General features: G+C 43.8%; 1 protein-coding gene across 5 annotated transcripts in view; it reads right to left on the reverse strand.

Moving 5' to 3' along the window:
- Positions 1 to 8,606: 8,606 nt before the first annotated feature.
- The window catches only part of LOC140732227 (cell adhesion molecule CEACAM5), a 95,315-nt gene continuing 81,530 nt past the window's right edge, over positions 8,607 to 22,391 (reverse strand). For all 5 annotated transcript variants that reach the window (XM_073054581.1, XM_073054554.1, XM_073054573.1 and 2 more), the window contains one exon: positions 8,607 to 10,520. In XM_073054581.1, the coding sequence (XP_072910682.1) occupies positions 10,404 to 10,520 (117 nt within the window). In that variant the 3' untranslated portion in view covers positions 8,607 to 10,403. The remainder of the gene's footprint in view (positions 10,521 to 22,391) is intronic.

A 22,391-nucleotide genomic window follows, 5' to 3' on the forward strand; every position in this document is an offset into this window, starting at 1 on the left:
TTGTTCAAAATAAGAATCAGAATCAGGTTTAATATCATAAGACCATATGATATAGGAGCAAAATTATGCCATTTGGCCCATTGAGTCTGCTGTGCATTTTTGTTATGGATGATCCATTTCCCTTTCAGTCCCAATCTCCAGCCATCTCCCTGTATCTCTTCATGCCCCAACTAATCAAGAATCAATCAAATTCTGCCTTAAGTATACCCAATAATCTGGCCTTCACAGTCTCTTGTGGCAATGAATACCAAAGATTCACCACTGTATGCTTAAAGAAATTCTTCCTTATCTCCCTTCTAAAAGGATGACCCTCTATTCTGAGGCTATGGTCTTAGACTCCCCAATCATATTATAAAGAAAGATTATAAAGATTAATACGTGGCTGAGAGGATGGTGCAGGAGGGAGGGCTTCAGGTTTGTAGATAATTGGGCTTTGTTCCAGGGAAGGTGGGATCTGTTCCGAAGGGACAGTTTACACCTGAACTGGAGCGGTACTAACATTCCTGCAGGGAAGTTTGCTAGTGCTTCTTGCGGAGGGGGGGTGGGGTTTAAACTAAATTTGCAGAGGGCGGGGATCCAGAATGTGAGAGAGGATAGCGAGAAGAAGAATAAAGGACAGGTGGGGACGACACGGTTCCGGAATATTAAGTGTGTAGTAGAGAAAGGTGACGCGGAACAAGTGATAAGGAGGACACATGTACAGAGGGATGGTCTGACGGAACATGGAGTTAAATGTGTTGAAAGAATAAGTAAATTTAGGAAGGACAACAAAATTCTAGGGGCGTATAGCCCGATGGGAGTTCGGGGAGCTGGGTTAAGCACAACAGGCAGCGATTCAAACAGAGAGAGGAGAAATGGGCTAAAAATTCTATATCTGAATGCACGATGTGTCAGAAATAAGGCGGATGAGCTTGAAGCCCAGGTGCGAATGGGTAACTATGATGTTGTTGGGATAGCGGAGACATGGCTGCAGGGAGATCAGACCTGGGAAATGAATGTACAAGGGTATACGTGCTATCGTAGGGACAGAAATGTGGGCAGAGGGGGTGGGGTGGCCCTGTTGGTGAGGAATGAGATTCAGTCCTTTGCAAGGGGGGACATAGGGTCAGGAGAAGTAGAGTCTGTAGATAGAACTGAGGAACAGTAAGGGCAAAAGGACCCAAATGGGTGTTGTCTACAGGCCACCAAACAGTAGCATGGATATTGGGTGCAAGTTGAATAGGGAGTTAACATTGGCATGTGACAAAGGTAATGTCGCAGTAGTTATGGGGGATTTCAACATGCAGGTGAACTGGGAGAATCAGGTTGGTGCTGGACCACAGGATAGGGAGTTTGTGGAGTGCCTACGGGATGCATTCTTGGAACAGATTGTACGAGAGCCGACCAGGGACAAGACTATTCTGGATCTAGTGTTATGTAATGAACAGGATTTGATAAGCGATCTTGCAGTAAAGGAGCCATTAGGAGGTAGTGATCATAATATGATAAGCTTTTATCTGCAATTTGAGAAGGATAAGGGCAGATCGGAGGTGTCAGTGTTGCAGATGAACAGGGGAAACTATGGAGCCATGAGGGAGGAGTTGGCCAAAGTTGATTGGACGGATAGCCTAGCAGAAAAGACAGTGGAACAGCAATGGCAGGTATTCTTGGGAATAATGCACAAGGTGCAAAATCAGTTCGTCCCCCTGAGAAGGAAGGATTCACAAGGGGGAAAGGGGCCACAGTGGTTGACAAAAGAAGTCAGAGATTGCATAGCATTAAAAAAAAAGGAAGTATGACAGAGCTAAGGTGAGTGGGAGGACAGATGATTGGGAAGTTTTTAAGGAACAACAGAACTTAACTAAAAAGGCAAAACGGGGAGAAAAAATGAGGTACGAACGCAAGCTAGCCAGGAATATAAAGGAAGATAGCAAAAGCTTTTTTAGGTATGTGAAGAGAAAGAAGATAGTTAAGAACAATGTTGGGCCCTTGAAGAATAAATTGGGTGAAATTGTTATGGGAAACAGAGAAATGGCAGAAGAATTTAATGAATACTTTAGATCTGTTTTCACTAAGGAAGACACAAGCAATCTCCCAGATGTATGGATGGGCCAAGGACATAAGGTAACAGAGGAAATGAAACAGATTGACATTAGGAAGGAAACAGTGATGAGAAGACTGATGGGACTGAAGGCTGACAAATCCCCAGGTCCAAATGGTCTGCATCCTAGGGTACTAAAGGAGGTGGCCCTGGAAATTACAGATGCATTGGTAATCATTTTCCAATGTTCCTTAGATTCAGGATCAGTTCCCGAGGATTGGAGAATGGCTAATGTTATCCCACTTTTTAAGAAAGGAGGGAGGGAGAAAACAGAGAACTATCGACCTGTCAGCCTGACGTCGGTGGTGGGGAAGATGCTAGAGTCCATTATTAAGGATGAAATAGTGGCATATCTAGATAGCAGTGATAGGATTGGGCCGAGCCAGCATGGATTTACCAAGGGTAAATCACGCTTGACTAATCTGTTGGAGTTTTTCGAGGATGTAACCAGGAAGTTAGATGGGGGAGATTCAGTTGATGAAAATCCTCGATTTTCAGAAGGCATTTGATAAGGTCCAACATAGGAGATTGGTGGGTAAAATCAAAGCTCAGGGCATTGGGGGGAAGATATTGACATGGATAGAAAACTGGTTGGCAGATAGAAAGCAAAGGGTAGTGGTGAATGGATGTTTCTCGGAATGGCAGGTGGTGACTAGTGGGGTGCCACAGGGCTCGGTATTGGGACCACAGCTGTTTACAATTTACGTCAACGATTTAGATGAAGGCATTGAGAATAACATCAGCAAATTTGCTGTTGATACTAAGCTGGGTGGAAGTGTGACATGCGATGAGGATGTTAGGAGAATTCAGGGTGACTTGGATAGGCTGGGTGAGTGGGCAGATCCTTGGCAGATGACGTTTAATGTGAATAAGTGTGAGGTTATCCACTTTGGGAGTAAGAACAGGAAGGCAGATTATTATCTGAACGGTGTAGCGTTAGGTAAGGGAGAAATACAAAGAGATCTCGGAGTCCTTGTTCATCAGTCACTGAAGGTGAATGAGCAAATGCAGCAGGCAGTGAAGAAGGCTAATGGAATGTTGGCCTTTATTATGAAGGGAATTGAGTACAAGAGCAAGGAAATCCTCTTGCATTTGTACAGAACCCTGGTGAGACCACACTTGAAGTATTGTGTACAGTTTTGGTCTCCAGGGTTAAGGAAGGACATCCTGGCTGTAGAGGAAGTGCAGTGTAGATTCACAAGGTTAATTCCTGGGATGTCTGGGATGTCTGGACTGTCTTACGCAGAGAGGTTAGAGAGACTGGGCTTGTACACGCTGGAATTAAGGAGACTGAGAGGGGATCTGATTGAAACATATAAGATTATTAAGGGATTGGACAAGATAGAGGCAGGAAATATGTTCCAGATGCTGGGAGAGTCCAGTACCAGAGGGCATGGTTTGAGAATAAGGGGTAGGTCATTTAGGACAGAGTTAAGGAAAAACTTCTTCTCCCAGAGAGTTGTGGGGGTCTGGAATGCACTGCCTCGGAAGACAGTGGAGGCCAATTCTCTGGATGCTTTCAAGAAGGAGCTAGATAGGTATCTTATGGATAGGGGAATCAAGGGATATGGGGACAAGGCAGGAACCGGGTATTGATAGTAGATGATCAGCCATGATCTCAAAATGGCGGTGCAGGCTCGAAGGGCTGAATGGTCTACTTCTGCACCTATTGTCTATTGTCTATCATAGGAAACCTCCTCTCTACATCCACTCTGTCAAGGTTTTTCAACATTCAATAGTTTTCAATTAGATCACCTTCATTCTTCTGAATTTCAATGAGTACAGTGCAAGAGCCATCAAATGCTCTTCAAATGACTAGCGTTTCAATCTCAGAATCATTGGCATATGTCATGAGATTTGTTGTTTTGTGGCAACAGTACTTTGCAATATATAATAATAAAGAAACTATAAATTACAAAAAGAAATGAATGTTAAGTAGCTAGTGTAAATAGAGAGCAAAAGAAAGTGAGGTGATATTCATGGGTTCAATGTCCATTCAGAAATCTGATGGCAGATGGGAAGAAGCAGTTCCGAAAATGTTGACTGCGTCTCTTTAGGCTCCTGTACCTCCTCCTTTAATGTAAGTTTATTATCAAAGTACATGTATGTGTTTTACCATATACTACCTTGAGGCTTATATTCTTAAAGGCATTAAGTTGAAAATAAATAAATGCAATAGAATGTTACAGAAGAAACTACTCATAACCTGACAAAGATTTAGAAACCACCAATGTACAAGAGATAAACTGTGCAAATAGAATAAAATAATACAGAGAATATGAGTTATAAAGAGTCCTTGAAAATGAGTCTGTAGGTAATAGAGTCATTTTAGAGTTGAAGTGAATTTTATAATCAGCTCTATGTGTGCAACTGTTCAATGAATCATCATTAAACAGATGTTTGTGGTATAATTCAATCTGTATTTTTCTGTAAGTTTCTCTGTAGCCTGTGTTACATCACTGAACCTGACTATTTCATAGGCTTACTCTTGGCACTGCAATTTCATTTATCTCTCTAGTGAGATATTTTTTAGTGTAAACCTACTACAGATTCATTGTTCTTTATCTTCTATTTGTTCTCCTTCGCTTTTTCACTCTCCATCCCAATAGAGGGAGTTGGTTACCAACACCTAATAATTATGTGGTGCTGGCATCCGTTAGTTTCACGAGACCATGGATCCGTGCCTGGAAGGTTTCCAGGGCTCAGGCCTGTGCAAGGGTGTATGGAAGACCAGCAGTTGCCCACGCAGCAAGTCTCCACTCTCCGTGCCACCGATGTTGTCCAAGGGAAGGGCAAGGGCCAATACAGCTTGGCACGGGTGTCGTCGCAGGAGTTGCCAAAACGAGGTTGAAGACAACGTCGGACTGCCTTAGGGACTCTAGCTCCGGATTTGTCTTCAGGGTTTACTCCCGAAGCCTTTCCCATGAGTGGGTATGGCCGCAAGACAGCGGAGGTTTGAAATCAGAGATTTTCCTCTCTTAGATGGACTGCTTCCCAGGCTAACGAACTCCATCTACCCGAACAATACAGTACAGTAATCATGTATCTTTCTTGACTTATAAAACCATGTAACCATATAACAATCACAGTACGGAAACAGGCCATTCCGGCCCTCCTAGTCCGTGCCGAACTCTTAATCTCACCTAGTCCCACCTACCCGCACTCAGCCCATAACCCTCCACTCCTTTCCTGTCCATATACCTATCCAATTTTACCTTAAATGACACAACTGAACTGGCCTCTACTACTTCTACAGGAAGCTCATTCCACACAGCTATCACTCTCTGAGTAAAGAAATACCCCCTCGTGTTTCCCTTAAACTTTTGCCCCCTAACTCTCAAATCATGTCCTCTCGTTTGAATCTCCCCTACTCTCAATGGAAACAGCCTATTCACGTCAACTCTATCTATCCCTCTCAAAATTTTAAATACCTCGATCAAACCCCCCCCTCAACCTTCTAAGCTCCAATGAATAGAGACCTAACTCGTTCAACCTTTCTCTGTAACTTAAGTGCTGAAACCCAGGTAACATCCTAGTAAACCGTCTCTGCACTCTCTCTAATTTATTGATATCTTTCCTATAATTCGGTGACCAGAACTGTACACAATATTCCAAATTTGGCCTTACCAATGCCTTGTACAATTTTAACATTACATTCCAACTTCTGTACTCAATGCTCTGATTTATAAAGGCCAGCGTTCCAAAAGCCTTCTTCACCACCCTATCTACATGAGACTCCACCTTCAGGGAACTATGCACTGTTATTCCTAGATCTCTCTGTTCCACTGCATTCCTCAATGCCCTACCATTTACCCTGTATGTTCTATTTGGATTATTCCTGCCAAAATGTAGAACCTCACACTTCTCAGCATTAAACTCCATCTGCCAACGTTCAGCCCATTCTTCTAACTGGCATAAATCTCCCTGCAAGCTTTGAAAACCCACCTCATTATCCACAACACCTCCTACCTTAGTATCATTGGCATACTTACTAATCCAATTTACCACCCCATCATCTAGATCATTTATGTATATTACAAACAACATTGGGCCCAAAACAGATCCCTGAGGCACCCCGCTAGTCACCGGCCTCCATCCCGATAAAAATTATCCACCACTACTCTCTGGCATCTCCCATCTAGCCACTGTTGAATCCATTTTATTACTCCAGCATTAATACCTAACGACTGAACCTTCTTAACTAACCTTCCATGTGGAACTTTGTCAAAGGCCTTGCTGAAGTCCATATAGACTACATCCACTGCCTTACCCTTGTCAACATTCCTCGTAACTTCTTCAAAAAATTCAATAAGGTTTGTCAAACATGACCTTCCACGCACAAATCCATGCTGGCTACTCCTAATCAGATCCTGTCTATCCAGATAATTATAAATACTATCTCTAAGAATACTTCTGGGTCAATATCATTTCAAACTAACATAACCTGCTTTAAGGTCTGGCAGAGATGTGACTTCCCATCCCGAAAGACCTGGGTTCGATCCCGACCTCTGGTGCTCTTTGTGTGGAGAGGGTAAATCTTGCTAGGCAACAGGCCCCAATGGTGTGCCTGGTAGGGCACTTTAAACCTGTGCCAGCCAACTGGACGGTATGTTCAAAGACTTTTTCAATATCTCATTGCTACAGTGGAAGTTTCCACCTGCTTTGAAAGAGCAAGTATCATACCAGTCCCAAGAAGAGTAGGGTGATCTGCCTTTGTGATTATCATCCAATATCACTCACATCTACAGTGATGAAATGTTTTGAGATGTTGGTTATAGCTAGAATCAACTCCTGGCTATGCAAGCACCTGGACCCACTGCAATTTGCCTATTGCTACAATAGGGCTACAGCAGATGCAATCTCATTGGCTCTTCACACAGCCTTGCATCACCTGGTTAAGTCAGGCTGCTGTTTATTGACTACAGATTAGCACTTAACACAATCATTCCAACATTTGTTCAAATTACTCCAAAACCTAAGCCTCTGTACCTCAGTCTGCATCTGAATCCTCGACTTCCTCACTGGAAGACCATAATCTGTGTGGATTAAAAATAACATCTCCACCTCACTGATAATCAGCTCTTGTGCCCCTCACTGTTCTACTCTCTCTACCTCTATGACAGTGTGGCCATGCATAGCTCAAGTGCCATTTGTAAATTTGCTGATGACACAACTACTATTTGGCAGAATTTCAGATAATGACAATAAGTGTACAGGAGTGAGATGGATCAATAGCTTGGCTGGTATTGTGGCAACAACCTTGCCCCCAGCATCAGTAAGACCAGAGAACTTATTGTGAAGTTCAGAAAGGGTACGATGGGGGCAGATACACTAGTCTTCAAACAGTCAGTAATGGAAAGGGTGACCATTTTCAAGTTTCTGGGTGTCAATATCTCTGAGGATCGCTCTTGGACCCAGCATATCAATGCAGTTACAAAGCAGACATGATAGGAGCTATATTTCATTGGCAGTTTGAGAAGATTTGGTATGTCACCAAATAAACTCTCAAATTTCTACAGATGTACCGTGGAGAGCATTCTAACTGGTTGCAACACCACCTGGTACGGGGTGGGTCACTGCACAGGATCAAAAGAAGCTGCAAAAAGTTGTAAACTCAGTCAGCTCCATCATGGGCTCTAGCCTCCCCAGCATCCAGGATATCTTCAAGAAGTAATACCTCAAAAAGGTGGCATCCATCATTAAGGACCTCCATCACCCAGGGCCTAATTTCTTCCCATTGATAATGAATGGACATTGAACCCACGAACACATTACTCCATTTTGCACTATTTATCTAACTTTCTAATATATTTTTATTATGCATTGCAATGTATTGTTGCATAACCACATATACCGGTGGTATTAAGCCTGATTCTAATTCTGATCCCGAGTTTGCATGTTGTGGGAAAGCTACAGGGCTTTTTGATTAAATCCAGTGATACCATGCTCCTGTGCAGGCTGTCTCCTAGCACTAGGTTTGAGGGGTGAAGGGAGGTGGTGTTAAGTGGGGAAGTGGAGAGGCCCGAGTCACTGGGAGATAACTTAGTCCAGATGTGAAATGTGCAGAAGTCAGCTGGAATAATGCTTGCTTGTGGATCTACTCTCTTCCCAGAGTCATACAGTTCTGCATGTGAAGCCAGCCTTTCTGCCCATTGTGTCTCTGCTAACTATTACACCTATCCATACTAATCCAATTTCCCTGCATCCCCCTGTGCTCTCTGCATATGGGAAATGCCCCTGGACGGATTGGCACAGAACATTCTAAATTTAGTTTACATTTTTTCAGAAAGGCAATTAACATTGTTGACTCAGCCATGACCAGTTCCAATCTCAACTGCGGAAAGAGGAGTGTTGGGCATGAGTTTAGCAGCCTTATCGCATAAAAACCCAGAAACGCCAAAGACTCTCTATGCAACGAATGCAGTGAATCCAGTTTCAAAGCCATTACTGACATATTTCTTGGAGAAGATGTAGAGCACAATTAAATTAAGATCAATCAGTGCAAAACACGGTCACATTAACATGGTGATTGTCGAAACATTAAAGCTCTTTAATAACATTATTCAGTGCAGATTGATAACTGGCTGATGTCTGTTGAAATATACATATATTACATTTATAGCAAACATTTTGTAACAAATTATATTTCACTTTGCCTTAAATTTATATCAATCCAGATTTATTAAACTGCTTCAACAATTAAGTATCAGTTAATTAATACTCGTGTGAATCATCTGCTTCCCCATCAGATTTATATTTTTAATAAAACAATTATATATTTTTGGAGCTGCTTTTTAAGGGTAACTTTGGTCAAATAAGGAACAGAATCTATGGAGTCTCCATTTGTGAAGCTGATGAGGTTGTTCTAATTCCGTAGACCTCATTGCTCTTGTAAGTAGCAGTGGGCTTGCTTACACATAGCAACAAGCTGGAGTTTTAAATGTAGGTACAGTAGAGACAGGGGTTCGATTCCATTCTCCAGTATTCTTTGTGTGAAGTTCACACATTTCCACTCCCAAACATCCCAACACCCACTACCCGATGCCCCACCACACTTCCTTGCGTGGTCTAGTTTCCTTCCACGTGCTGGTTGGTTAACTGTTGTACCTTACACCCCAGGTAGGACAATAAGCTACAAGAAGACCACAAAAGGGAGTTGGTGCATGAAGAGATATATGCTTCGAGGATTACTCAAAGCAGAGCTGATAGAACTGACAGTGAACTGAAGAGTCTCCTTAAGCATCAAGGTAAGTGGAATTGCGAGGAGCTGAACAGCTACTGGGGCAAGTGAAATCTCACCAAACTTTCTCAGTTTGGAATCACTTGCAAAGCAACCCCGTATTTTTGGGGGGAAAGTTTTATAATTTTTTTCTCATAGTGGAGGTTTCAGGACTGGAGAGCCCCTTGGAGGGGGTAGGAACCAGCTTCACTCACAGAGCAAGGGAAAGCCCAAGTAAAGTTGCCTACCAAGAACATCTAGACAGAATGGGAAGTGCCAATGAAATTCATACAAAGTGCCAACAGCTAGTGCATTCAGATAAATAAAAATAAACTTTTGAAGTTTTAATCATGCACCATTCATCACATTCCCTCCCCATCAATCCCCTCCCACCACCTTCATACACGAATAAAAAAATATATGTATTGAATTTCCACACGAAGTAGTGATAGCACATCAACAGGCAAAAGGCGCTGACATGAGCTTGGAAGGGCAGAGGCAAGTTGGAGGCATAGCGCGATCCCACAAACTGGAACAAGGTAAGTATGAGTAACTCACCTCATTGCTTCAAGGGGGTTTGGGCAAGTGTTCACAAGGACCATTGAGGCAACAGACTCTACTTCTTCCTCGGCACATTGGAAGCAGCTGGAGAAACCAGACACTCACAGAGGGGCAATTGGAGTTGTGGGGAGACCAGACACAAGGAGGTGAAGGGTGGAAGAATGGAGGGGGTGGGGGAGATCCAGCTGCTCGCTGATGTGTGTTCATTGGAAGTAATGTGTGAGACTGCACATTCCATGGTGTGGCTACATTATCTCAGTGGGAGGTTTCATGATCCTGTTGGGCCAGGAATTGTGGAATGTTGAATCCGAGGGATCTGGGACCAGCATTGTATACTTTCTGCAGTCACATTCCTCCCTCCCATCATGATGATCCCTGTTGAACTGGACTGGTTGGCCCTACAGGCATCAAGCACCCGGTGGGACTTGATGAAGGATTAGTAAAACTCAAGGAGACATTACATGCTTGTGGCATGGGAAACAGATAACATAGGCAGTTCTCAGTGCATTTTGGGGAAAGTTTTCTCTGATTAGTGGAGGGAAATCATCGGTACTTCACTTCAGCATAGTCTGTCTTGTTGTCAACCAAGGCTTCGCTGGTAGGCTTGGTACCCGGATTAATGATATTGGGCCTGGTGTAAATCACATCTTCATCTTTTGCCTGCAATACAAAGGAAAAGGATGGTTAGGCAGGCACAGTGCACTGGCTTCTTCAGCTATGCCATGAGCAACTCCATTGCAGATGGTGCAGCCCATGTCAGCCAGTTATAGAGACAATGAACTTGACTTCAATTGACTTGACCATTTGAATTGCCAGCACTTCTTTCCTGGCTTCATTCCTTTGGCAACTCAAACATTTTCCCTCATTTGAACTTCCAGAATGACTTGTAGTTGCGTACAGGTCATGTGGTGAATGTGGATTGCATAGACTAACCCCACCCAGGAAGGTGGGGAGTGGCCCATCACACTCCTGACCTGTGCATTGGTGGAGAAGTGAAGTTGCCAATCTTTAACTGATCAGAACTGGAGTCTCAGAGCAGTACAGCACAGACACGTACCCTTCAGCCCATCAAGTCAATAGTAACGGTGGTGTCCACCCAACTTGTTCCAATTTTCTGCATTTTGCCCATATCCATCTAAGACACACCCCTCTACGTCCCTTCCAAAGGTTTATTAAATTATATTATTCTACAGGCATGAACCACACCCTCTGGCAATTCATTCTGTGTTCTTACCACCCTCTGCATGATTGAGTTGCCTCTCCCCTACATTGGGGAAAAGACTGCAATCATCCAATTATCTAGGCACCCCCATAATTTTAAACACCTCTCTAAGGTTTCCCCTTGTTCTCCTACAATTCAAGATTTGAAGACAGCCTGTCCAACCTCACCCTCGTCCTGGCAATATCTTGTAAATCTTTTCTAAATTCTTTCTACTTTAACCATGCCTTTCTATAACCACATGACCAAAACTGTACATAGTACTCCAAATGTGTGGCCACACCTAAGTCGTGTATAACAGCAACACAATGTCCCAAACCGAAGTACCCTGACTGATGGAAGGGAACCCACAATCAGACACGGGCTGTTTAGAGGACAGTGCCTTCATCACACATGAGTCAGGCAGTGACTATGTCCCACAGGAGGGAATCTTATCACCTCCCTTTAGCATTCAGTGATGTTCCAATCATTCAATTCCCCATTCTCAACATCCTATGGATCACTACTGACTGGGTACTCAACTGGACCAGTGACAAAAATAGATATAGGTGCAAGGCAGAGGCTAAGGATCCCAGGGGGAATGTTTCACCCCCTGACGTGCCAATGTCTTTCTCCTGTACACATGTCAGGTGTGTGACAGGACAAACTCCTGACTTACCTAAAATGAAATTAGTCCATGTCCACCACAACATCACATCTCCCCATCTACAAGTCAGAAATTTGATGGGCTCCACCTCACTCAAACAGGGTGATTTTCAATGTATAATCTCAATATTCACCACATTACATACCCCCATTTACAGGTCAGGAGTTTGGTGGGACACTTAACCCTTGCCTGGATGGATTAGTCCATGCACGCCACAGCTACCATATTAACTTTCTCCCCTGAACAATGTATGAGTGGGGAATTTGATGGGACATTACCCCTTTGCCTGGGTGGAGTTAGTCCATGCACTTCACCTCTGCCTCATTTTCCATACCTCCAAGGCTTGGGTTAGATGTGTGACGGGACACTCTCCACTTCCATGAGTGAGGGCAGCTTCCAACAACTTGAGAAGCTTGCCTCTACTCAGGACAATGCAGTCTGCTTAACTTGCATTACCAACTCTGCGTAAACACCCTCTCCTTCCAGGACCGCCGCACAGTACCTGCAGTGTTCTCTGTCTAAAGAGTGTGCCAGGGTTACTCACCTAGGTAAGAGAGCTGAGCTCTAACTCCTGCTCAATTCCTAGTAAAACAGGAAAGACTTCTGGAAAAGACAGTAACTCATCCCCACCCCCCCCAATTAGTTTGAATCAATAAACATTGGCCTGTGTTTCTGTGTTACTGTAAGTCGGGCATCAGCCAGCTGTGACTGATGTGCAGCTGGTGCTTGTAACAGGATGTTCTGGTTGGATGAGGGAGAGGGAACCTCATGAGACAATGCTGCTTACACGCATCATGCGGAACCATGATTGCATGAAGTGTCTCTTTGGGGTGGGAGGGGAGGAAAAACTGCTGTATGAAATTAATATTACGAGAATGTAAAAGCAAATGTCCTGCCCTCACTGAACTAAACTTTTTAATATTTTGCAAACAGGAGAAAATCTGCAGGCGCTGGATATTGAAAGCAACACAAACAAAATGCTGGAGGAACTCAGCTGGTCAGGTAGCTTCTATGGAAAAGAGTAAACAGTCAATGTTTCAGGCTGAGACCCTTCTTCAGCACTAAATATTTTGAATTATGCAATTAAATACATAAACTACAAAAGCTAGATTATAAACTATACCAACTTGCCTACATATTCATAATTCCTTGAAATTGGAATCACAGGATAATGCTTGAAATAGAGCTATTTGCACATTGGCATTTATAATCCAGGGCATAGAATGCAGGTGTTGGGATATTATGATGAAGTTGTATAAGACTTTGCTGAGGTTGAATTTGGAGTATGGTGTGAATTTCTATTCACACGCCACCGGAAATATATCAATAAACCTGTCAAAGAAGTCAATAAAAAGAGGGCAGAGAAAATTTACATATTAAGTTGCCAGGACTTGAGGACCTGCATTATAGGAAAAGGTTGAAGAGGTTTAGACTTTATTCCAGGAGTGCAGGAGAATGTAGGGAGATCTTATCAAGGTATACAATGTTAGAGGGGTACAGATAGGCTGAATGTATGCAGGTTTTTTCCCCCTCAGGTTGGGTGAGACTAGGTTTAGGATGAATGTTGAAATATTTTAAGGGAAACCTGAGGGGGTACTTGCAAGTGTGGAATGAGCTGTCAAAGGAAGAGGTGGATGCAGGTTCAATTGTAAAACTTAAGAAAAGTTTGGATAGGTACAAAGATGAGCGGGGTATGAAGGATTATGGTCTGGGTACAGGCAGATGGAATGAAGCAGAAAACTATATGGCATGTGTAAGGTGGGCCAAATAGTTTGTTTCTTTGCAGTCCCAGTGTAGCTCACTGAGGGAAGAGTGGGCTCACCATTCAGCTCTGGATGCTGTGTTATGCTGCTGAGAGAGAGCATTTCTCACCATTCCAAACCAACCGGAGTTGATGTGGGAAGCTGCTGACAGTGGGAGGGAATCCTTGAGTTTAGACCCAGCAATGGTGAAGGAACAGCTGATAGATTTCTGAATGGGGACTGCAGAGGATTAACCCAGGGGTGTACCTTGGCCTGTGCTGCCTTTCCCCTTTCACCATGAGAACTGGGGTATTGGGGTTCTGGAAATTGCTGTTGGAGTAAGCTACAGCTGGTAATCATAGTCTGTTATACAGCCATAACAGTGCCAGAGCTGTACTCACCCAGAAAATTGGGAAGTGTCCCATCACACTTCTAAACTTTCAATAGGGGACAAGTAATGTGGTGGATATAGACTAACTCCACAGAGGAAAGTGGGGAGTGTCTCATCACTCTGCTGACTAATCCTCTTTAGTCAGGGGTAAGGACTGGTGAAGTCAGAATGTGAGTCTCCCACCATGGGATCAACAGACCCTGACTTAATCCTGTAGCTATGGCCGGGGTCTGAAGAGTTTCTTGTTAGGGCGATTAGCTCTCCCCATTGTCCATTGTTGGACTTGGTAATGGGAGCTGTATTGAATGTCAGGGGGAATGGGACGGGACAGGCTGTCATCTGTTGAAAATGATCACCTCCTTGTACTTGTGTGGAGTGATCAGAATGGGGTCTGAGTCTCACCAAAACTAGTGTGCCCAGGTTTTGGATGAGAGGATATAAAGGGGAACTGATGGGCAAATTTATCTCACAGAGAGTGGTGGGTGTATGGAACAAGCTACGAGATGAAGTGGTAGAAATGGCTATAATTACAATATTTAAAATACTTTCTTGGACAGGAGTGGTTAGGAAAGGTTTAGAGGGATGAGGGCCAAATGTGTGCAAATGCGAACAGCTCAGGTGGATGACACAGGCAAGCTGGGCTGAAGGACCCGTTCCTGTCCTATCATTTCAGAGCCAGAAGAGCAGAGTTTCGGAACAATGGGCTGTCTGCTTGGGGAAGTTGTTCGTTCCAGGCGGGAATACATACCCTAAATCCTCCCCTCTCCACTGATTGCTGTAGGGGCAGGTTCACTGAGCACATTCCAGGTGGACAAAGTAGGATTTACATCCCTAGAGGGAGTGACCAGCTGCGGAGAACAGATGGGAAGTGCAGATCCCCAGTGTTTTCCTCTGAATGCATGCCTGGGATTGAAGATGTTGGTTGTTTACAGAGCAGTTCTAAAGGAAGAAATGGTTTTGGTCGGGGGAGGGTGAGATTTAAAAGTGACCTGAGGGGCTGTGTTTTCACCCGCTCCATCTGCCCTCTCCATGGATTTACATGTGTTACAGAACCATAATACACTGAAGAATAATGAGGCCACTCGGCCCATTGAGTCTGCTCCACTATTCAATCATGGCTGATTTATCTTCTCTTTCAACCCTATTCTCCTGCTTTCTCCCCAAAATGTCGACACTCCTACTGATCCAGTACCTATCATATGTGGCAATGAATTTTGCAAATATACCAACCTGAGGCTAAAAAAATTCCCTCTCATCTCTGTTCTAAATGGGTGTCCCTGGTCAGAGATTCCCCTAGTACAGGAAACATCCTCTCCATGTTCATTCTATCTAGGCCTTTCAATTTTCCAGCGTTTCAGTGATATCCCCTCTCATTCTTCTAAACTCGTGCATACAGGTCTTGAGCCATCAAATTTGCCTCAAACATTAACCCTTTCATTCCCAGGATAATTTTTGTGAACCTCCTCTGGATCCTCCAAAGCCAGTACATCCTTGCTTAGATATGGAGCCCAAAGTACCTCACAAAACTCCAAATGGAATATGACCAATACCTTAGTATTAAATCCTTGCTTTTAGACCTCTCGAAATGAATGCTAACTTATCCAGATCAACACCCAGAAAACGCTGGAGGAACTCAGTAGGTCAGGCAGCATCTATAGAAAAGAAAACCTCCCGATGTTTCGCGTTGAGACCTTGAGTTGCTTTGGATTTCCAGCGTCTGCAGACTTACTCGTGTTTGTAATTCAACCAGTTATCAATTTCCCCAGAGATGAGTGGGCTTTCCCCGCATCTCAATGACCAATTCGCGGCGGTAAAGCCCACCCCCTCTCCATATGTGGATGAGGGACAAACCAAGAGCAGCACACCAGTGAGAGAGGATGGCATGTTTGGCAGAAATGTGAGAGAGAACGTGAGCCGGAGTAATTAACAACATACTGGAGGAACTCAGCATCCAGGCTGGGATCAGCACAGCCGGGTTGGGCCGACTTGCCTCGCTTGAAATTTCTGCAATCAATTGAGCTGCACTGATGGCTGAGCCAGGCTCATACAGAGATGTGAGCAGCCGCTCAGGCAGCGGTTGTTTTCCTTTTGTTTAAACTACAATTTATTTTTGTTGCTGGAGGTGATACAACTCAGGGGCAGGACTGGGATTTCAAACAGCTGCCTGGAGAGCAGAGGCTCTCAGCATCAACTCCCCCTCTCTCTCTTCGGTGCATCTGCTGCCGGTCACAGCACAGTTTCTATTTCCCATCAGGTATCCACGTTGTCTGGCTTAGATATATATCTGACAGTTCTCTGACTATGTGAGGAATCCGAATTACAATCTACCCGTTCTGTGCAAGTCTTTCCACTCCTCTGCCCCAGGGCATTTTAGTAGTCAGAAAGTATTACAACATGAACAAAGGAAAATCTGCAGATGCTGGAAATCCAAGAAACACACACAAAATGATGGAGGAACTCAGCAGGTCAGGCAGCTTCTATGGAAAAAAAGTACAGTCGACTTCTCAGGCTGAAACCCTTCAGCAAGACAACATGGAAACAAGTCCTTCAGCCCAACTTGTTCATACCGATCTGAGCCAGTCCACTTGCCTGAATTTGGCCCTTGTCCCTTCCTACCACGTCCTGTCCAACAGTTGTAACTGTACACAGCTTGTTCCACAGACTCATTACCCTCTGTGTGAAAACGAAGTCATCTTTAACCTTCTCCCTCTCACTTTAACTATATGCCTTCTAATTTTAGATTTCCCTGCCCTGTGAAAATTGCACTGTGACTATCCACCCTACTATCATGCTCATGGCTTTACACGCTACTTCAGTCTTTCGAAATGTTTTGACATGATTGCTCATTTGGAGGGAGTTTCCAAGTAAATTATTATTTAAAATAAGGTCTGCACGGCTGCTGGAAATCTGATGTGCAAACAGAAATTGCAGGAAACAGTGCCTGGGCAGGAACCAGCTATTGTTCTTGGGTCCTGGAACATTCTTTGGGGGTCCCGGACCAGAAATGCAGACCATGTGTCTCTCCACAGTTGATGCCTGACACGGTGTGTTCCCAGTCATTTGTGTCTGTTCCCAGGAAGAGAAGACACTTGGAAACAAAGCAGTGACAATGGAGCAGAGATAAATGTGGTCTGCAGTAGCGCAGTTGCAGGCCCCTGGGTATGATCCAGATTTCCGCCCTCTCTATCTCTCTCTGGGCATTTGTGCAGCCATCCCATGAAAGATTAATAAGGCTACTGTAGATCTAATTGCTGTAGATTGCATCATCTTATTCCTTTGCAGTAACAAAATTTGGAACTGAACAAGTTAGTATTATATAACAACCACTTCCCGAATTCGATTAAACAAACTCTTAATTTTAAGAAAAAGGAAGGAAAAAACATCTCAGGAATTTCAGCCTTTGGCACGCTTAGATATATATTGTCAGATTAGAGATCCCGCCCAAAGCATTGTTTTATAGTTAAACAGTCCACAACATCTGATGTCACGGAAACTGCAGAAGAAATACTCGGTTCCTCTAACCTCCTCCCCCATTCAATAGAATCTGCCCCAAGTTCTCCTGCCCCAGTTTTCCATCATCCTCAATCCCCTGCCAACTCACTCCCTGACCATTCAAGCATTAATCTCTCCCTCTTTAATCTTACCCCAGTGATCTGCCCTCTATCTCCCTCTGGGGCAAAGAATTTTGAAATTCTGACAGTTCCCACCTGCACCGGGTTCAATCTTGCGATTTTGTCCCATCTACAAATATTTACGATGACAGAAGAAAAATATTTTTACATCTGCATGGCCAAATCTCCCCAGGGATATTAAATGTTTCATTAAGGGTGTCAGGATGGTAGGCAGTTACAGAGATGGGGAGGGTGATAGGGGCCAGGGAAGGTTACAGATACAGTGAAGGAATAGCAATTGAGAGTGATACAGAGGCAGAGTGGGTGTAAAGACCAGAAGAGTTTACAGAGACAGTGAAGGTATTATAGTCAAGAGGAGGTTACACATGGGGAGGGTGTAGAGATTGAAGGAGATTTACAGATGGAAGGGAGTAGAGGCTTGTATGATTACAGAGAAAGAGAAGGGCATAGTGGCTAGAGGGTACTATAGAGACAGGGAGGCATGTAGGGCTTGCACAGCATTACAGAAACAAGGAAGGGTTAAGGACTGGATGAGGTTACAGATAGCGGGATGTAGTGGCAGGAGGGATTTATGGGGACAGGGAGGAGTGTAAAGGTAGGAGAGGTTACAGACAGGAATCAATGTAGGGGCTCAAGGGAGGAGTTTACAGAGACATAGAGGAGTTTTGGGGGCAGGAGAGGTTATACAGATGGTGGGGTGTGGGGGCCAGAGATTTACAGGGAGGGTGTGAAGAGACTGGTTGGGGTTACAGAGAGGGAGGGGTATAGAGGCTGAAATTTCAGACACGGTAATTATCTATTATTTTGTATTATTCTTCATTTCTCAATGTTCTGGGGTTGTTTCATTTCCAGACTAACTGACATGATTACATTTAATGGTTACAGCTGTGAAACACAGTTCAGTATATGCAGAAGTTGACTGAAATTTGGAGATGGTGTTTAGAGATTGTATGGAACTGAAATGGTAAATGAAAAAGCAGAGAGGTTGAATCTAAGAGTTGAGAAGTTCAGTTGCATCTGTGTAAAACTTTGGTCAGGTCACACTTGGTAAGTTTTACAGGAAGGGTGTTGAGGCATTGGAGAGGATGCAGAACCACAATGTTCCCTAGATTATCGGACCATGTGAGTTGAGGAGAGGTCAAACAAATTTGTGTTGTTTTCCCTGGGGCTCTGGAAGTTGAGAGGAGTTCTGATAGAGCAGGGGTTCCCAACCTGGTGTGCCTGGACCACTTGGTTAATGGTAGAGGTCCATGACATTAAAAAAGGCTGGAAACCCCTACGGTAGAGGTTTATAATATTATGAGATACATAGATAGGATAGACAGATCATTTTCCCAGAGCAGAAATGTCAAATACTAGGGGGCATAGTTTTAAGAAGAAAAGGGAGACATTTAAAGGAGAAATATGGGATGTTTCTTTACACAGAGATTTGTGGCCTATTAGCTATCACATCTTCTGTGCTTAAGTGCTTTAACAGGTTGGTCTTGCCAATGTAAGGACCTGGACCTGACTGCAATTTGCCTACCACCATAATAGTTCTACAATGGATGCAGTCTCACTGGCTCTCCGCTTGGCCTTGGATGAACTAGACAACAGCAATACCTCCATCGGCTGCTGTTTATTCATTACAGTGCAGAATTCAACACCATCATCCCATCAGTACTAAGCAACATGCTTCAGAACCTGGGCCTCTATACAACTCTTGGTACCTGGATCCTTGATTTGCCCAACAGCAGAACACAGTCAGTCTGGATTAGAAATAACACACACACCAGTCCTCAATGAGAGATCAACAATGGAAAAGTGAGCAGTTTCAGTTTCTTGAGTGTCAACATCTCAGAGGATCTATCATCTGATAAACATATTGATGCAATTACAAGGAATACACGGCAGCGGTATTACTTCATTGGGAGTTTGAGAAGGTATATTACCAATGACTCAAGAAAAATTCTATAGATGTGCCATGGAGATTATTCTAACTGTTTGCATCGCCATATTGTGTGAAGGGTTGGAAACTCAGTCAGCTTCATCATAAAGGACATCTTCAAAAGACAATGCTTCAAGGAGGCAGTATACATTATTAAGGACCATTACCATTGAGGGCATATCCTCTTCATATTGTTATCTTTAGGGAGAAGCTACAGGAGCGTGAAGACGTATACTCTGTACTCTATGAACAACGTCTTCCACTCTGCCATCTAATTTCTGAATGGTCCATGAACCCATGAACACTTTCTCACTGCTTGCAATGTTTTTGCACTACTTATTTACTCCATGTTTCTTATTGTAACATGTAGAAACTTTTATTTATTGTCCTGTATTGCTGCCACAAAACAACAAATTCATGACATATGACAAGCCTCATTCTGATTCTGAACTGGAGCCAAGCACTCAGTTCTGGTTGCCAATGTCTGGAAGGTTAAGGGGGGAGCAGAGAAGTTCAGTAATTTGGGGTAAGCAGCTTGGATTCTGGTGATAAGGGAGCTTAGCTGTTCTTTACAATATCAGTAGGCACAGAAGGCACAGTGTAATCAGTAGATTACACGAAGAGCATACTTTCTCCTGTGGAACAATTCTCAGCTGGAAATGGTCACCAGGAAAACCATTTCTGGAGGAATATTTTCAGACAAGAGTGGTGGGGATTATTTCTCATTTTTAAGGGGATGGTGTTATTGGCAAGGCTGGTATTGATCACCCCTCCCTTAACCATCCCACAGGTAGAAGTTTGTGGTGGGCTACCTTCTGAAGCTGCCACACTGACAAAGGTTCCAGGATTTGGACCGGCATGGTGACGGCATTGCAGATGGATTTCCGAGTGAGGGAGAGAGAGGGTGGTGCTGTTCCTCCTTTTCCTTGCTGTCCTCCTTCAGGGCAGGAGAGGTGAAGGTGGGGGTTCAGGAGGGGCTAGCAGAACTGCCTGGTTGAGTAAGCATGGGGCATTCCATAGACGGTTCACACTGCTGTCACAGTGTGCTGGTAGAAGGAGGAAGGGAAGTTGAATGTTCCAACTGCACTCAATTGTTCTGTGGTAGTGTCTAACTCTCTACATTTTGCAAATAGATAAGAGAAATGGGAAATAGTGGTAATAACTTCCTCATATTTCTTCAACCTTCAATTTGAGATAAAATTACAAAACCCAATTTCTCACTCTCCCCCACAGACCTGCACATGGTAGACTGAATGCAGGCAGCTCTACACATCAAATTTAATTAACACACACACACACATTCAGGAGCTGCCATATTGGGCCATTGTGAACATTGTTACAGAAGCAACAAGCTCGAACATGTTATTGCTTCTCAAGGATTACATGTTACTAGGGAACTGGGTTACAATAATTGTGCAATGCAAATTCAAACTACCCCCAGGATCATTGCAAAATGTCAATCCACTTCCTTATATAAAGGGGACTTGTTTGTACTTATGCTTAGCACTCAGGAGCCGTAATACACACAAAATAATTGAAGAACTCAGCAAGTCCAGCAGCATCTATGAAAGGTCAATGTTTCAGGCTTAGGTTCTTCACCAAGGCTTGAAAAGGCCAGAATGAGAAGATGGGTGGAGGAAAGGAATTCAAATTGGAGGGCCAGTGATGGTGATTCCAGCATCAATTGGATTGTTGTTCAAACCTGAGAAAATCTGCAGATGCTGGAATTCCAACGAATTGTACACAAAATGTTGGAGGAACTCAGCAGGTCAGGCAACATCAATGGAAAGGAATTGACAGTCAACATTTCAGGCTGAGGCCCTTCATCAGGACTGAAAAAAAGGATGAAAGGTCAGAGGAAGAATGTAGGGCAGGGGGGAGAGGAAGAAGAGGCACAAAGTGAAATCGGGAGGGGGGAGGGGTTGAAGTAAAGAGCTGGGAAATTACAATCACAAGTTCTCGGGAAGGATATGTGGCTGTGGTAGCAAGTGTGGCTGAGCATATATTCAATCATGTACTCACCCAGATCTGCTACCACAGCCAGATATCCTTCCTGGGAACACGTCTTTGCAAGTTCCCAGCTCTTTCTTCACCACCCTCCCCCTCTCCCAGTTTCATCTTTCACCTAACATCTTGTTCTTCTTCCTCCACTCTCCCCACCTTCTGACTCTTTCTCATCTTTATTCCAGTCCTGATGAAGGGTCTTTGTCCTAAACATTGCTTATTATTTTCCATAGTTGCTGTCTGACCTGCAGTTCCTCCAGCATTTTGTGTGTGTTGTCTTATTGTTCTAACCCAGCTGGTGATCGGTACCCAAAGCTGGTTTGGCCTCTATGAAACTACATGGTTGGCAGCACTTGAATGACCCAACAGGCAAATGAGCATTATAATCGTTGCAATGGTTCCAGAAGGTGGCTGGGGAAAGGGGCACAAAAGATCAAAATAGAAAACATTTACAAGAACAAAGTGTGCAATGCCTCTTCACACTTTAATGAAAGGTAGGTTGTGAAGACTGCGCCTGTCTCTCTGTGGAGTTCCACAATTTAACTTGGGGCCGAAATAAGTGTTTAATTGCCTTGCTCCATACAGTTGGCAGAGGTTGTGGGGCCTGGGAGGAGATGTTCTGTATTTGGGTGATTAACTGCATTACTTGCTGGACGTTTCACACTTCAGTTTCTCCCTCCCTCCCCCACTGCATCTGGTCCTGATTACCACTGCTTCCTGTTTCCTTCCATTTTGTTTTACCCGACATGAGGTGGAACCAGAACTTGCTTTTGTGCATACAAGTAATTATAAGCCACTGCAATCAGTGAACCTTATTACAACTAATGCAGGGCAATTTGGTTGGCAAAGCATAACAGGCAGGAATGCAAGAGGAAGAGAAGGCCACTCAGCCCGTCTAACCCATTCCATCATTCAGCATGATCAGGGCTGTAATGGACCTCAATCCCAAACTTTATATATATATATGAGT

Source organism: Hemitrygon akajei, chromosome 1 (assembly GCF_048418815.1).
Source record: "Hemitrygon akajei chromosome 1, sHemAka1.3, whole genome shotgun sequence".
Classification (NCBI taxonomy): domain Eukaryota; kingdom Metazoa; phylum Chordata; class Chondrichthyes; order Myliobatiformes; family Dasyatidae; genus Hemitrygon; species Hemitrygon akajei.